This window comes from Lemur catta, chromosome Y (assembly GCF_020740605.2).
Source record: "Lemur catta isolate mLemCat1 chromosome Y, mLemCat1.pri, whole genome shotgun sequence".
Lineage (NCBI taxonomy): Eukaryota > Metazoa > Chordata > Mammalia > Primates > Lemuridae > Lemur > Lemur catta.
Window position 1 is genome coordinate 6415457 of NC_059156.1, and position 17347 is coordinate 6432803.

General features: G+C 33.5%; 1 protein-coding gene across 2 annotated transcripts; it reads right to left on the reverse strand.

Annotated features, from left to right (window-relative positions):
* Positions 1 to 963: 963 nt before the first annotated feature.
* LOC123629021 (eukaryotic translation initiation factor 1A, X-chromosomal) lies at positions 964 to 17089 on the reverse strand. 2 transcript variants are annotated; one of them, XM_045538959.1, is made up of 7 exons: positions 16931 to 17089; positions 12959 to 13042; positions 10666 to 10769; positions 9224 to 9274; positions 5145 to 5226; positions 3863 to 3954; positions 964 to 1972 (listed from the first exon to the last, which is right to left on the reverse strand). In XM_045538959.1, the coding sequence occupies exons 1-7, from the start codon at positions 16944 to 16946 to the stop codon at positions 1967 to 1969; spliced, it is 435 nt and encodes a 144-aa protein (XP_045394915.1). In that variant the 5' UTR covers positions 16947 to 17089; the 3' UTR covers positions 964 to 1966. The 2 variants fall into 2 exon arrangements, with proteins under 2 accessions (XP_045394915.1, XP_045394916.1); XM_045538960.1 differs by lacking the exon at positions 12959 to 13042.
* Positions 17090 to 17347: the final 258 nt, after the last annotated feature.

Below are 17347 nucleotides of genomic sequence, written 5' to 3' on the forward strand. Positions count from 1 at the left end.
TAGCTGGGATTAAGTTAAACTATCAATAACAAGTTTTGTAACCAAGTATATTTATGATCATAAATCTCAAAGAAATGGCAAGAAACAAGAAAAAAATCTGAGTGGCTTTTATCACATATGCAGTTTTCATCTTCTTAGCAAAATATGGAAAGGCGATAATACATACTATAAATTCAGCAACATACTTTTACGTGCATTAAGTATGTCAGGAAGTTTGGGCTACCCATAAACACAAACTAATTCAACTCTTAAAAGCTGCTTTCTGAAGAGTATTCAAAGCCAGCCCTTCTGGCCTCAGATTTGAAATTTTCACACTAAACTGAAATTATGGCAAAGTGAGAAGAAGCCACATGAAAGTTTACTGTACCTTACATATGTTATACGTGTATTATTGAAACACAGTGAAGGAATATTCCTTTTATGTTAATTTTCATTACAGGGCTGGCTGCGGTAGCCCACACCTGTAATCCCAGCACTTTTGGAGGCCAAGACAGGAGGATAACTTGAGGCCAGAGATCAAGATCAGCCTGGGCAACATAACACAAAAAATAAAAAAAAAAAATTAACAGGGCATGATGGTGTGCACCTACAGTCCCAAATACTTCAGAAGCTGAGGCAGGTGGATAACTTAAGTCCAGGAATTTGAGGTTGCAGTGAGCTCTGACTGTGCCACTGTACTCCAGGCTGAGTAACAGAGCAAGACCACATCTCAAAATAAAATTTCATTGCTGAAAAATTTTTAAGAGAACATAAACTAATTCATGAATGTCTTCCATTATAATTTCGTAAGATTAAACCTTGCCTAGTTAAGTCTTATGAGCCCAGAGGTTAATTTTACATTACACCTAATAGCTTAAAAAAAAAAAAAAAAAAAACTTTAAAAAGGAAGAGTATGATCTAAATTTCTAGCAATATATACACAAAAACTTGGCACACACAACATAATACACCAGTAACACAAAGCAAGGTCAAACTATACTCAACATGGCACTTTATTATATTACTTAGCTGTGGTGCTTCCATTCAGAAAACAGAACCCATATTTTGGTTTTTGTTCCCTTTCTTTATCCCAGTTTAGGGATAATTTGACAAAGGCTCAGAATGTAGAATTTATTATGAAATTAGTTTTTCATTAATAAATTGCAATTTAATTTTTCATAAAGCCCAAAACCGAGAGTTACAATGCATACTTTTAAAAATAAAATGACATCTTTTAAGATACCCTATTTTGTATAGTAAAAAATATTCCATGTACCTTACCATAAAAAGTTTTCCGCAGGTTAAGTAACAACATTGTCAATTAATGATATCAATATTTCCAATTTTGGTTAATATCTAGTGTTGAATTTCTACGTATCTTACAAATTTAAAATTATAATGTTTTAAAAACTGCATTTTTGAAATGCTTTTTTCCTTAGGGATGGTGGCAACATAAACTGATGAAAATGTATAAGGTATCAAAGATAGTATAAAAATACATATGGCTACATAAATATGAAAAAATCCTTATATTTTTTGATTCCAAATTAAGGTATCTGTTTTTCCTAAATTTTATCAAAAATCTCAAAGGAACATCTAGGTTACTAGAACATACAAAAAAACTCTCTACAGCCAAACAGATTAGTTGGAACTAGGGCCTATATTATAATCCACAATAACTGTAAGGCAAACTGGATATGAAGCAGTCACAGAAGTAAACAGCAGATATTACAATCTTTTAGCCCTAAGTTCCATTACATCAAAACAACAAAGTATTAACATTTCACTTAAGATAATGAAGCATCCTCAGCTTTTAAAGAAATACAATAAATACTTTAAAACAATGAAAATAAGTCAGTCTGCTTCATTTATACTCTAAATGAATTTCTACATGCCAAATAATTTTAATCTTCTTAACAGGTGATGTCCAAAATCCCAACAGTAGAACAATCCTCAGAAAACTTGGAATGTAAACATTGAGTTCAGTTTAGATCTGCAAGTGAAAAGAACATCAGGTCCATAGAAAAATAATTTTTATTACAACATTCACAATACATGAAGACACCCTTAAGATTATCTGAAAGTAAATCCTTTTCAACTAAATATTTTACACACTAGATTTTTCTCAATGTCTTTATTTTGCCAGTAAATTTTATGTTTTCTTCCAGAATGTCTGTGTGTGTGTTTATATATACGCGTGTGTATGTTGTGCAGAATATCCTTAATAATATCCTTCCTTCCCTTTGTGCTAGTAATTTAAAGATTTCATATTTTAAGGGTAGACAAAGAGAATGAGAGAAGTATGATCCTAACCAAATTTTCTTCTGAGTCAATTTAGTCACAAGAGTAAAACTAGAACACCTATAAATCTTCCATATGGTTTTCAGGTAATAAACAAAAGAAACTCTTACACTAAAATATTCAAAATAACTAAAATTTATTCCTTTAATGACTATTGTCTTAACATCCGTTCTAGCCTACAGGGTCCAGTTCCAAAATAAGAATTGGCACACATTCAGGAAGGTTTTTTTCCTGAGGTTTTTCCTGAACCTTCCCTATACCCTTGACTGTCATCTGTGTATGTATTATTGTGTCCATGCTTACATTCTGCATAAGTTCTTCAATTTTCTAAAGAGGACTTCATCCCCAGCTCAGCAGTCAAAATGTTCAACTCTACCCTTAATCCATAAAACATTAGTTACATTTTAGGTTCTTACCAACAGAAAATGATTGTTAATACTACTAAATCACAAAAACCCTCCAGCTCAGGGTCCCTAAAGGAAATATAAAAACAATACTAAAACAATGTATTTAATTCTCATTCTTTTTCTTTTCCTAGTTTTGAGTATGCTTTCAAATTTATGTAACTTTGAATTTATAAATGCATGTAGACAGTGGAGGTATGAATCAATTTTTATTTAATTCAAAGTGTAAGTAATCTAAGTGGTTTGGAAATTCGTAAAACTATAAGGTGAAATGCTACATGAATAGGAAGATGGAAGTTATAAATCAAGTAAAGAAAATATAAATTGTAGAATCTTGGGAAGTATATGGATGAGTCTATGGAGGTTTACTTCAATTGAAAATTCTTTGAAATTGTCTGAACATTTAAAATATATTCTTAATAAGGATGTTGTAGAATAAAATGTTTGGAGATAACTGGTCTATCTAAATAGTTCCTAATGGAGTGTAAACATCAGTATCACTGGCACCCAGCCTAGACCCAGACTTTCCAAAGACTGGCCTTTGTAATTCTTAAGAGCTCTGGGAACTGTGGTTGCACAAACTTTTTCAAGAACTGCTTTAGGTATTCTCAAATTTCATCTAAGTATGCAATCGATCATTATTATTTTTGAATCTGTATACAGGTGGTTTCTGAACTAAATTTTTATGAACTACAGGGATATTTAAAAAAGAGCCAAGACCCAAATGAAGTGTAGCAAAACCACTATTATACATACACTCCTCCCCCCTCCACACCCATACAAACAGGTGGAGAAAGGGAAGAAAAATCAAGATATTTAAAATCCTAACCTTTCAATTAAGAATAAAAGGACATTCTCAAAACTGCTACAATATTAATAGCTATCTCTTTAGGTACTATTATTTATACAAGTTATGATTATGGAGTGTCTATAGCCAAAGCTAACATTGATTTTTTGATGGAAAAAATATTACAAAGCATTATAAAGTTTCAAAAATATAAACATTTTCAATGGCTGGTTTATGAATTATACTGAATACTCAAATTCATTACCAACTCTCAGAATATGTCCTTAATTTAACTATTCAACACTCATACATTAAAGAACATTTTCAGAGAAAAGAGCTGATTTCTTTACAGATAATCCCAAACCAAAACCTGTAAGGGTCATCTACTTACATCATCAATGTCTTCCGCATCATCTCCAATATCATCAAATTGGATTTCATCATCATCTCCAGGACCAAATGTATCCGTTTCATTAATTTTAGCTTAAGACAATAACAAGTATGCTTATTACATAATCAAGATGTTATTAAAATAAAGTGCTCATGAAAAAAAATGGGTCTGACATAAAATACTAAACTATATAAAAAGACTCTTACAAGATTCAATTTAACCAATGTTTCATTACAATAAAAGTCTTCCTAATTTCTACCTAATAACTCTATTATACAGAGCAAACTAACAATAAAATAACAAAATTCATAGGTTACTATGTCATTACAACAACGAAGAGCATACATGTTATTTTTTGTTTCATTCAAAAGGTGGTTTTAGTGCCTACTTTTACATAAATATAAAGTATTTTTAATAAGGCAGGCAGTTAGACTCTAATTACACTAACTAAGATACCTATCCATTTTCCAAGTATGTGTGAAAGAGGGTTTGGTTTGACCACAGGATGAGCAACTTATCTTCAATGTGTATAAAGTTCTCCAGAGATTAGAAAAGTTAGTTCATAACCTATTTAGACTAACCAAATCAGTTAGAAAGATTTGGTCACATCAGCTTCTCTCTCAGGAATAAAAATGAAAATGGAGGTCTTGGTCCAATTCCTAGGTATTCCAGAAGTTCCTAAAATGCCAATAGTTTCATCAGCATCTTCATGTTTACTTAAAAATTTTATTTTCAGGATGAAATGCAATGGAATGAAAAACGTAATCAGCCACCAAGTAAAATATTTGGGCTTAGAAATTAGTGTATATGTTTTTGATGTTAAAAGGGTCTTTATTAATTTTTTCAAGTTTTCTGCAGTGAGAATATATTATGTTTGTTTTTAGGAAAGAAAACAAACTATTTGTTAAAAATAATCCTATGGATACAACCATGCTAAGAACTAAAATACCAACACTTGTTTTATAATTGTTGCTCTCACTTAGAAGAAAACTGTCTTGTGAGAATTGTTTAAAAACCAGTATAAAAAATGTATTCCTTTAGTTTATATGCAAACCTAGAGCTTATAAGTTCATAAGCTCCATACCAAAAGAATATTTATTAGAGATTTCCACTTGCTTTTTCTCAAGTATTAGTATTATGACATATACATAGGGATACTTAAAGCTAATTGAGTACACATTCAAATAATATGTAAAACAAAGAAGTCTATCAAAATTCCTTTACCTAAACATCAACAAACAATGACACCATATAAGAGGTGATATAATAATTTCAACAATACCATGTTCTGGAAGTTCTCCATATGCCTTCAGACTTCTAGCTTCATCTGCATTGTACTTTAAAATGACATCAGCTTTGTTATCCTTAGAAATAAACAAATAACTTTAATAATCATTTATAACAAAATATCAGCAGTTGTTTCATACTTATGAACGTTAATCAAATTAAACACATTAAGGAAAAGCCCACTTACTATTCTAAGACAAAGTCTCCTGCTGTCTTCACCTACCCTACTACCCTCTGATAAACATTCTTGAGTTTAAATAGGTAGGAAGAGGCTTGCATGAATGACTAACAGGGATTAACAGCCTAGGAAATATATTTACACATTTCACTTTAATAAAAGCAGAACAACAAACCTAATCTTTTACTAGTGTTACCTTTTGCTTAGGAGTCTCCTGAAATTTTAAGTAAAGAAAGAAAAAGGAAAAAATATTTGCATTTTTGTAAGCCTTTTTAGATTACACTGCAATTCAAACTTAAATATTATAATGACCACAAAAAAGTAATATGCTTTTCTATATACCTGTGGTTCTTAGGATAGATTAGCTATCAGAATTGTCTGTGTTACTTTAAGAATAGAGAACTACTTCCTGAAGACTGACAGTAAACCTGGGGTTAAGTCAGATAGTGTATTTTTTTTTAAAGTTATTATAATTTTTTTTTTTTTTATTTCAGCTCATCATGGGGGTACAAAAGCTCAGGTTATATACATTGTCCATGTCCCGCCCATCCCCCTGAGTCAGAGCCTCAAGCATGTCCATTCTCCAGACAGTGCGCCTGGAACTCACCGTGCAGTCATACCTCCATCCCCTCCCCTTACTCCTCATCTCCCCAAAGATAGTGTATTTTTAAAACCTCTTTGGAGGGGGGTTGCTGATGCAACCACTTAGAACTGTACTAAAATACTGAAACACACTGCATTTTATTAGACTCAGCTGGAGGTGACAGTTTATATTGTCAGCTTACAATTAACCTAAAAAAGATCCAAAGAGAGGATCTATGTATCATCTGTGATACAATGGCAATGTGAAATAAATCAACATGGCTCTGATTGTAATGTGTAAACAAAACAAAAAGGAATTTTGTTAAAATGAAGATTACAATGTAAATAACAATGGATATAAAATATTATATTTTTAAAGATGTTATATGGAATATAAAAAAGGAAAAGAAAACCAATGTATAATCAAATCTATTAAAATAGATGCAAATAGCAGTGACAGCAAGAATGGCAGAGTAAGGACCTCCTAAAATCCAATCCTTCATAAATGCAATCAAAACACTGTCAAAATCAATTTAGTCAGAACTCTAAAAATTAATAAAACGCACGGAATAATGACAAATGTTTATTCAAGTAAAGTAGGTGAATTTCAGTAAGAAAAAGCTTTGAGGCGTTTTAACTTTCCTTATTCCCACAACTCCCACTTCAGCTTCATGTAGTCATGAAAGCCCAGAGGCCACTGGAGGGCAAAGAACAAGTCTGAAGCTCCTTCAGATTCTCTTAGAAATTTAGACCATTCTCCAGAGAACTATCTGGCTTTTCCTGGAAACTCTTACTTTGTTTTGTTTTGTTTTATTGATACATAATAATTGTACATGTTCATGGATTACATGTTACATCTTTGGAAACTCTTACTTGTAAGGCTTTTCTTTATTAGATTCAGAGCTTATTTACTGTTAATATATACCCTCCAGGGCTTTTGTTGAAAAATAATCTTTTTGGGGCCGGGCGCGGTGGCTAATGCCTGTAATCCTAGCACTCTGGGAGGCTGAGGCAGGTGGATTGCTCAAGGTGGGGAGATGAAGATCAGCATGAGCAAGAGCGAGACCCCATCTCTACTAAAATTTAAAAAAAAAAAAGAAAAAGAATCTTTGGCAATTTTTTAACATTGCAACACCTAAATGATAATAACCCCTGAGACAAACAAAAAAGTAAACAAATAACATAAAAGGAAAAGGTTTGGAATGAGAGTTCTACAGGAGATTTGAAATACTTCTGCAAATCTATAAGGTCATACACATGTTCAGGGTAGTGAATATGTTTAAGACAGACCTAATCTTTCAGCTCTGACTGAACTTCAGATTCTGCACAGCATGCAATGAAGACTTAGGAAGAGTTGTCCATTTACTGACATGTGGGTGAGAGTTGAGGAACATGCGGAGTTCACCTTCAAAGGGTGGTATGACTTACTGGTTTTAATGAAATCTCAGTTCAAACATAAGCTGCCTACCAAGCTAACCAATATCATTCAACAGTCACAGAATTAGCTGGTAAAAATCATTGAACAAGTAGCACCAACAAACTCTGTGGAGTAAATAAAAACTAACCAGGGGTGGGAGAAGTTTTAAAAGGATATAGATATCTTTAAAAAATCAAATTTTGGAACCAAAAACTTCAATAAAGGAATTAGAAAATACATTTGAAAGCTTTGGTAACAGACTAGACCAAGCTGCAGGAACAAACTCAGAACCTGAAGACAGGTGTTTTGAAATAATCTAGTCAAATAAAAACAAGAAAAAAGAATAAATAAAGCCTTTGAGACTTTAGGACTACATAGAGCAACTAAACTTACAAATTATCAGTATTCTCAAGAAATAACAAAGATCAAAAAGTTTAGGAAATCTTTTTAAGAAAATAACTGATGAAAACTTCCCAATTCTAGCAAGAGATTCAGACAGCCAGAAATGGAGGACCAGCAATCCCCAGGCAATACATCGTAAACAGGACTAACCACAGCATATTATAATCATATTGTCTAAAGCTAAAGTGAAACAAAGAATTTTAAAATCAGCAAGAGAAAAGTGTCTCATCACTTATAACAGAAACCTCATCAGGCTAACAGCAGACTTCCCAGCAGAAACAGTACCAGTACAAGCCAGAAGAGAATGTGACGGCATTTTCAAAATGATGAAAAAAAAACCCAAAAACAAAAAATCCACCAGCCTAAAATTTTATATTCAACAAGACTAAGCTTCATAAATGAAGGAGAAATAAAGTCTTTCTTTCCCAGACAAGCAAATGGATGGAATATGTCACCATTATACTAGCTCTATAAGAAATGAGCAAAGAAGTCTTAAACATGGAAACAAAAAGCTGATATTCACCACAGGAAATATAAAACTCACAGATCTTATAAAACAATCATATAAAGAAAAAATGAATCAAATGGCAACATGACAAAATTCCATCAAACCACAAAGACAACAGAGAGTTTGTGAAACAACAAGAAAACAATTAACAATAAGACAGGAACAAAACTTCACATACTAATGTAAACCTTTTAAAAATGGACTAAATCCCCCACTTAGTAGATCAGCCGAACCGATTAAACAACATGATTTAACTATGTGCTTAGATATAAAGACACATATACACTGAAACTAAAGGCACGGAAAGATATTCCATGCAAACCGAAACCAAAGCAAGCAAGATTAGCTATACTTACATCAGAAAAAAACAAATTTTAAATCAAAAAGTTAACAAAAAAAAAAAAAAAAAAAAAGCCCAAGGTCATTATATAATGATAAATCAACTCAGCAAGAAATACAACAATTCTAAATACAGATGCTCATAGCACCAGCACACCCAGATTCATAAAACAAATACTACTAGACCTAAATGAAATGATAAACACCAATATAGTAACAGTGGAGGACTTCAACACCCCACTGACAGCACAAGACAGATAATCAAGACGAAATGAACTAAGAAACATCATACTTAGACTTTAGACCAAAATAATGTGTACAAACACATTAGGTGTAGAATTATAGCATATGGACACTCAGAAAGATGAGGAGGTGGGAGGAGAGTGGATGAGAAACTACCTGAGTACAATGTACATTATTTAGGTGATGGATACCCTAAAGCCCTGACTTCACCATTATGTAATCTACACACGAAACAAAATTGCCTTGGACCCCACAAAGTTATGCAAAAAAATAAATAAATAATATCGATGGCAAAATGGTGAGAAAACATACTGGGCTGAAATTGTTCAAAGATGCTAATATTGCAACTCCTAAATATTAGTGACTTATGTACAAAGACAGTAAAAATTTAAAAGTAATTTTTACCTGATAGTCTCGTAGACCAACCAATATAATGTCTGAGGTATTTATCCAAACCTATAAAAGGAAATTTAGTGTATATTCATTTTAAAATAAAAATTAAAAAAAGAACAATGCTGAAGTGAGTCTTCCCACAAAAAATATTCACCCACTGTGGGAAAAGTAAATTTTGAGACAAAAACTATTCATATATATCTGTACATACACACACACACACACACACACACACACACACATACATATACATAAAATACAGAGAGTAGTAATATAATGCGTATAGTTAAGGTACACTATAAAAAACTAAGGTACACATTTGAATTTGTTCAAATTTTTAAATTTAGGATGTTAAAAATATATAAGAATTTTATTTCAACTACCTAAGAGTTTAAAAGTCCAAAGGAATGATCAAACTACTCATAAGATATTTAATTATAAAAAAATATGGAAAAATTACCTATCTACACAAACACAGCCACTTAGCAAACAATCTTCATAAACATTGACCCTACTATAGTATGAATGTTTGTGTCTCCCAAAATGCTTATATTGAAATACTAACTCTTAAGATTAGGGGCATTAGGAAGTGGGTCCTTTGGGAGCTAAGGTCATGAAGGAAGAACTTGCAGAAATGGAATTAGTGCCCTTATAAAAGAGGCCCAAGGGGGCTTGTTCATCTCTTCCTCTACATCGAGAATCAACAAAGCGGTGTCATATATGAATCAGGAAGTACGCCTTAACCAGAAACTGAATCTGACTTGATTTGGGATTTTCCCATCTCCAGAATTGTGAGAAAAACTTTCTACTGTTTATGAGCTACCTAGTCAAGGGTATTTCGGGCCATAGTAGCCCAAATGGACTAGGCTCCGACAAGTGCCACCACTTTAAAAAAGAAAGGATTAACAGACCAAAAATATTTTTTTAATTATAAAACCAGAGTTGACGAAGCTTTTAAATAATGATTTATAGATCTGCCTGATGTGCTGTGATAAGGAACTTATTCTATATGTGAATTTTCCTAATACTATTAACTAATTCCCCCAATCCAAAATCTAATGAATATACACTGTATTATATGTCTCTTTAGTTTTCTTTTAATCTATAACACCCAGGTTGGTTTTTTCCCCCCCTTTCATAGCACTGACATTTAACTGAGTCCATACAACTTGTTATAGGTTGGGCTTATCTGATTGTTTCCTTTTTTTCTACTTCCAAAGTAAACATTTCTAGCAGGGATACAACATAAAAGAAGAAAATAATTCACTGTAAACAGAATCTTTGAAAAGTTATGACCAACAGTTCTCTTTTCTTATTTATACTGTCATATGAATCACTGTTCTACTGAAGTCTTTTGGAAACTCAAAAAATAAACTGCCTGACCCATGTATCTAAAGTAGAGCCACTTTTTATAGCAAATTTTTTATTGAAGTAAAACAAATCTACACACCTACCTTTTTTCTCAATTTTCCTCTGATATGGCATAACCTTTTTACACCATCAAAACACATTGCTTCTAATCGTCCATTTCCCAACATTTTTATTACCTGAGCATACTCTTAGGAAAAAGAAAATAAAAGAGGATCAGATACTATTCAACATTTGTTAAAATGCAATAATTGAAAACTCTTACTAGAAGCTTCATTTTTACTGATAAATTTACATCAAACTGTTAAAAAAAAAAAGTAAGCCTCAATGGCAAAATGTTTATGTATTCTAAGAAGAGAACCCTATTTGAAGGTGTATTCTAATTTTATCCAGTGAAACCAAAAAATTCTTTATCTAACAAATTCTAAAACCTCTCCCAGGTACGCTTACATATTTTAACTCCTTTATTTTTAGAATAAATAAAAGACTAAGCCAAGTAATTTGTCCAAGTTCAAAAATGCCATTTACATGGAAAACTCTCTGTTACTAAAAATATTTTAATTATCTACTAATTTTGAATAATTAATTGATTCGCTTTATGACTGTAGGCTCTACTTTTAATCATCAAGGTAGCTCATTTCAAAATATGCCCTATAACCCTGGCTCAACAATCTTTCAAATATGGACCCTGGCCCAATCTTTGCTCTCTTTTTCCTCAGAAACTTTAGAGGCAAATAACAGCTTAATTATTAATTCCTTTAATTACTTTAGAATACCTGAGTGATTATTCTAAAGTTCATAAAAAACAAGAGTGGTGTTACTAGGTAAAATGTCGAACATTTAATTAATAAATGCATCCTGATTTCACTGTCATTTAGAAACCCTCTTACAAGAATACAAGTATTAGCCAGTTTAAGGCAGTCTCTTCCACAATTAAATGACAAAAATAAAAATGGAGCAGAACTAACCCAAAAGAGAATATTGACTAAATTATAATAAGAGATAAATTTGAAAAGCTATCTTGTGGAGTTGTTATATGGCAATGAACTCCTTTTATTTACCACACTTAGTAAGCCTAGCTTACCACTAAGCATATATCGTGAAATGGGGAAAAATAAGAAAATTGGTCCTGAAAGTAAAATCAATATCTAATGGAAATGAGAAAGATAAAAACTCAGCAAGTGTCTTTAGCCTGAAAACATGTTTCATATAATTAAAAGTTGTTAACTTTTTAATTACTTCTATCTGTAACATGATTATCAAAAATTCTATATACGAACATATAACTTTTATTTTAAATTACTGAACAAATAATATGTTTATCGTGAAAATTATCGAAACACATCAGGAAATATGAATATAGATAACTAGCTCAGCACTATTCAATACAGTTGTCCTCTCTTGATGGGAAAATTATACATCTAAATTAAATAATATGGTAAACACTACCTATAATTTTAATTTCACTTCATTTAAATAATCACATGTGGCTAGTGGCTACCTATTTGCACAGGATAATACAGAACTACATAACAGTATTATATTAGAGTTAAATTTCATATACTAATTCTACCATACTTATGAAAACTGTTTCGTCTTAGGTGACATATGCTGAAGTATTTAGGGCTAAAGTCTGTAACTTCATGTTATTAGGTATCTGTATAAAAATTTTAAATGGTTAGAAAAAAATATATATATATACAGATAACAGAAAAATAGGAGAAAGAAGCAAAATGTTAAAAACCGGTGAATCCAGGTGAAGAATATTTGAGAGTTCGTTGAACTCAAAGTGTTCTATGTTCAAGTTCAGCCACTGTTTGGGGGAAAAAAAGGAAGTGCTCCAGTCAATTTACCTTACTTATTTTTTTGGTATGTTGGTATGCACTTATTTCATCAATCCAATAGGGTTGGCTACTATTCATGTTTTTTATTATATTTATTTATTACGTTCTAGTGGCACTGAAGAACTGAGCTCCCAAAAATGTCTGGGATTTAATGCTCACAAATACACACAGTCTACTGAACAGGGCACAAATAGTTACTACTAAAGTATGCAATATTAAATAACAGTATTCCATGCTTAATGTGCTCTGAACTCCAAAATTTACTCTCAGTTGTGTGATGTTCTTCCAAATAAAACAACAAGCCTATATTTACAAAAATCTCACCAATGAATCCTCTATTCTGTTTTAGTATATCAGAGAAATAATTATTTAATATACAATGTCTGAAGAAGTGTGGATGATGAGAAATAGAGAAAAGCAAAATGGAACTATAGGACTGCTCAGGATTATGATTATGATCTCTTTCAGTTAAAATACTGAAATTTACATTAACAAAAAAATGTTAATAAAAGGAATACAATTTAAAAATTCTTACCTTGCCCATCCTCCTTAAACACCAATTCTCTTTTTTCAGATTCATTCTCATTCTTACCTCTGCGCCTGTTTTTACCTCCTTTACCTGATAAATTTTTTAAAAAGTAGCTGAAATAATGTGCATAGTATCTTATAAACTATATAACAAGCTAAGATAATGCTTTCAAAGCTTGTTTTTGAAATCACATGCAGAAAAATTAAAATTATGTCATTCAAATAGTACTAAGATACTAACAGACACTGTCAAAGGTTCAGTTTTTGTCCTTTTTTACATTTACAGTGGGCCTCAACCTTTTTGGCATCAGGGGCCAGTTTCATGGAAGAAAATTTTTCCTCAGACCAAGAAAGGAAGGACGGTTTCAGGATGATTCAAGCGCATTACATTTATTGTGCAGTCAAACCTCTCTGCTAATGATAATCTGTATTTGCAGCTGCTCCCCAGTGCTAGCATCACAACCTCAGCTCCACCTCAGATCATCAGTCATTGATTCTCATAAGGAGTGCACAACCTGAATCCCTCATATGCACAGTTTACAGTTGGGTTCTCTCTCCTATGAGAATCTAATGCCACCGTTTATCTAACAGGAGGCAGAGCTTATGTGGTGATAACAGCAATGGGAAGAGACTGTAAATACAGATGAAGCTTCCCTCATCTGCCCACCACTCATGTGTTGCTGTGTGGCACAATTCCTAACAGGCCACAGACCTGTACTGGTCTAGGGCCCAGGGACTGGGGACCTCAGCGTTACAAGATGTAAGTATCAACAATACCCTACCCTTTTAGGACACCTATGTTTGGATATTTCTAAAATAAAAAATATCTTTTATAAAAAATATAAAGAAGAAAACTGTTATTACTCAGAAATACTTACCTTTAACATTCTGTCCATGCTTTCCAAATAAAAACAAGATTCCATCCTTTCTCTTCTAAAGTGTATTTCAACTTTACTCATTCATTTGCCCCGAATATGTTTTCATGTGAATAGCTACAGCCCTAGACCAACATTCTTACCATTATAGTATATTTAATCCTTTATTTTAGTTTCTTCCAATGTTTCATCTGTTATTATATAACGCTGCATTGAAAATTACTCTACAAACAACTTCTACAGGATAAATGTACAGAAGGAGAATTTCTGGGTTAAAGCGTACATATCCACTTCTTTAAGCTTTTGGTCAGCTATGCTATATTTAAATTGCAATCAGCAAAGAGTATTACCATTTAGTACTGTGCCACCCAATAAGTTTCACTATAACTGCACCATGCTAAAGATTTAAAATTATATTGCATTCTATTTTTGAATTGTTGCTTATTAGTAAAGTCAAATACGTTTTGATTTATTTATTGCCTTTATAACTTTGTGATATTTTCTGTTAAATAATCCAGGATTGGGGTACTGCTCCATAACATTTTATTCCTATTCAGGAACCTAAACCAAAATAGTAGTCACTTCCAAAAGGTGGGAGAAAGGCTGTAAATGGTAGTAATAACAGAGATGAATGGGAAAAACTTGAAAGAAAAAGCTTATATCCCCAGACAGAAGAAAATATGTGCACCTGGCCACTGTAAAGACAGACATCTAATATTCGTCCACATTCAGTATCAGATACACTCCTAAGACACACCAAAGTAACTTGCTAGAAATGGAAAAAAGTATTCTATATTTTAAGCCATTTACTATGTCAGAACTTTAAACTACACTTTAAGCTGCATTAGGACAGGAATCATACCTGCTTTGCTTACTGAGTCATATAACAAAGTGCGGCAGTTTTTCGAACGACTAACTTATGATTAGTTTATACATTGCTAAATGAATGGCTATTTAAAAATCCTATGTAGCAATCCCCTTAAGTTTGGGAGTGCCTTACTATAGGTTTTCTTGAGTGGGCCAGGGGATGTCTTTTTCCTCATGTGGAATGAGTTTCAAAGACTTGTAGAGGAAACGAGCTGAATAAAAATTAGGCCAAAGCAAAAGTTATTTAACATATGGGTACACTAATTTATATTCTTACTTGAGTAACCCTAACCAACACAAAGGCAATACTGACAAGATTTCTGGATTTTTTTTAAAAAAAAGCAAGTTTTACTTCTACATTAGCAGGCCTTGCTTTTGACTAATTAGCCTAGAATAGAACAGACTGCCTTTACGAAAGAATTAAAATATTAAATTCAGGATGGTGATTATATTAAGCATAAGAGAAGAGATTTGCAAGGGGTAATGGAGGACTGTAATTGAATCTATGTAATAATTCTTATGTTCAAAGATATGGATTTCTAGGATTTCATTATATTATCCATAAATTTTCATGTGCCTCAAATGTTACATAAAAAGTTTATTGTCAATTTACCAGAAGTACACACTGATCATCCCCCAATTGTAATGTTATGTAATAGAAACCATTTTAAATTCTCTTTTGAAACAGTAAGACTAGAAATGAACAAACAACAATGAAACTACAGTTCACTTTAACATTTTGTTTTCTTTCTAAAACTAAACTAAATCAAAATTCACACAGCTTTTCTGTTAATAAATCAGATATATCAGATGTGTTTTGGAGACAGTGTCTAATGGGAAGTTTCTTAGGCATCATTTAATTTAAAAAAGTCTTACTCCACAAGCACTAAGGGGAACCCACTATTTAATCTAAGGATAGAATCAGGTATAGAGGAAATAACACCAACAAATATCTTTTCGCCAACTAAGTGCATAAGAGAGATAGTACGATCTTTAGAGTTCAGAGCCTCGTAAGGGAATTGGAAATCTCATCACTGGGAAAAAAGGGGAGAAAAAGTAGTCCAGTACCATGTGAGAGATAATTAAGAATTACATAGGTTAGCAGGATATTATAAAACTTTTCTAACATCTTAGTTCAAAGACACTCTCTCCCCCAGTCTATTCCAGAAAAAATTTATCAATAAAACCATCACTACAAAAACAACCTGTGAATTGGTTTGACAGACAGCAAAGTGGAATGACCAGAAAACACTGTACTGCATAGGGCAGGTACAGAACTGCCACCAAGTACCCCAGGGTGTGGCAATAACTACAAAAAGGAAGTAGAATCCCTGCTGCCAGCAGTTAAGAAGAAAAGGAGAACACAGGATGTCTGGGTCCCAAGAATGAATAATCAAAGAAAACTTGTTGCAGGTTGTGAAATATGGTACTCTTTGTGAAAAATAAAACGTTTTGTTTCTATCTATTGTTTTCTCCGAACAATTATAAGGACATTAAAAATGACAGAACACGTTTGGTACACAAAAAGGAGAATTGCTTTCAGAAATGATTGTGCCAGCGTTTTGCTTTATCTAGGTTAGGTCTCCCACTTTGGAAGCTGCAAGTAAACTTATGATCAATTCCAATTTTTGAATGTTTAGTCTCAGATACAAGGCAACGTAGATGTCTTCGCTCCCACAATACCTATTATCGAAAACGAAAGTTAAAAGCTTGCCTAAACATGTAACAAGTCTTCAGGAAAAGACAATTAAACTCTATGAATGGCTGGGATTGAGTATATTCTTAGCGATGAATCTAAAAACGTTTCCAGGTTTCCCGGTTTACAAAAAAAAGAGGAAGTGTCCTCACCAGGAGTGCCTGAAGTCACTAAACCAGCAATCATCTTGGAAAGTTAGAAACTGCTGCCAGGAAATCGCAAAAAGAACCAAAGGGACGCAGCCATGAACCCCGGGCCCCTCGAGGAAGTTCTCCTGCTGTCCCCACGGAGCCGCGATCAGTTTGAAACAGGTCAAAAGTAAAAACCCGTATTTTCCCGCAGGAGGCCCTACAAAAATGGCGTCGGCTCCACCCCAACGTGACCAAATTGAAAAACAGGAGTTAACGTCCCAGATCCTCTCCCCAGCACACAGTCGCGAACCAGACGTTCGAGTACAGGAATAACAGTCACCCTGACCCAGAACAGCCGTTGGGGGTACCAGGACAAACAGAACCATAGTCCCGAGGTCCTGCAACCTTACCTTTATTCTTGGGCATAGCGGTGACAGCGGCTTAGTAGGAACTGGGCCTCCTTTTCTACTGCTACTATTCAGCAAAGCGCGGTCAATTTACCGCATAAGAGTCTGGCTACAGCGCTGTCGGAGAAACTGCTGGCGCTTACTCTCTGTCGTAAGCAAACTGCGTCGCGTCTGCTTGCGTTACTTTTCTCCGCCTCCGTCCCGGCAACGGGTGGGGCTTCCGCTCCTCGCACGCTCCCGCCTTCGACCCTACGGCGCAGGCGCAGCCGACTGATTGACTCCTATACAGCAAATGGCGATGAACTGTGGGAAATAATTAGGACTGGATGAAAGGATGAATAAATTGTGGTGCGGTGGGATTGGGCTGTGAGCAATGAGGAGGCGGAGGCAAAGATATAATTGGCGGGACCCGGGAGTCTG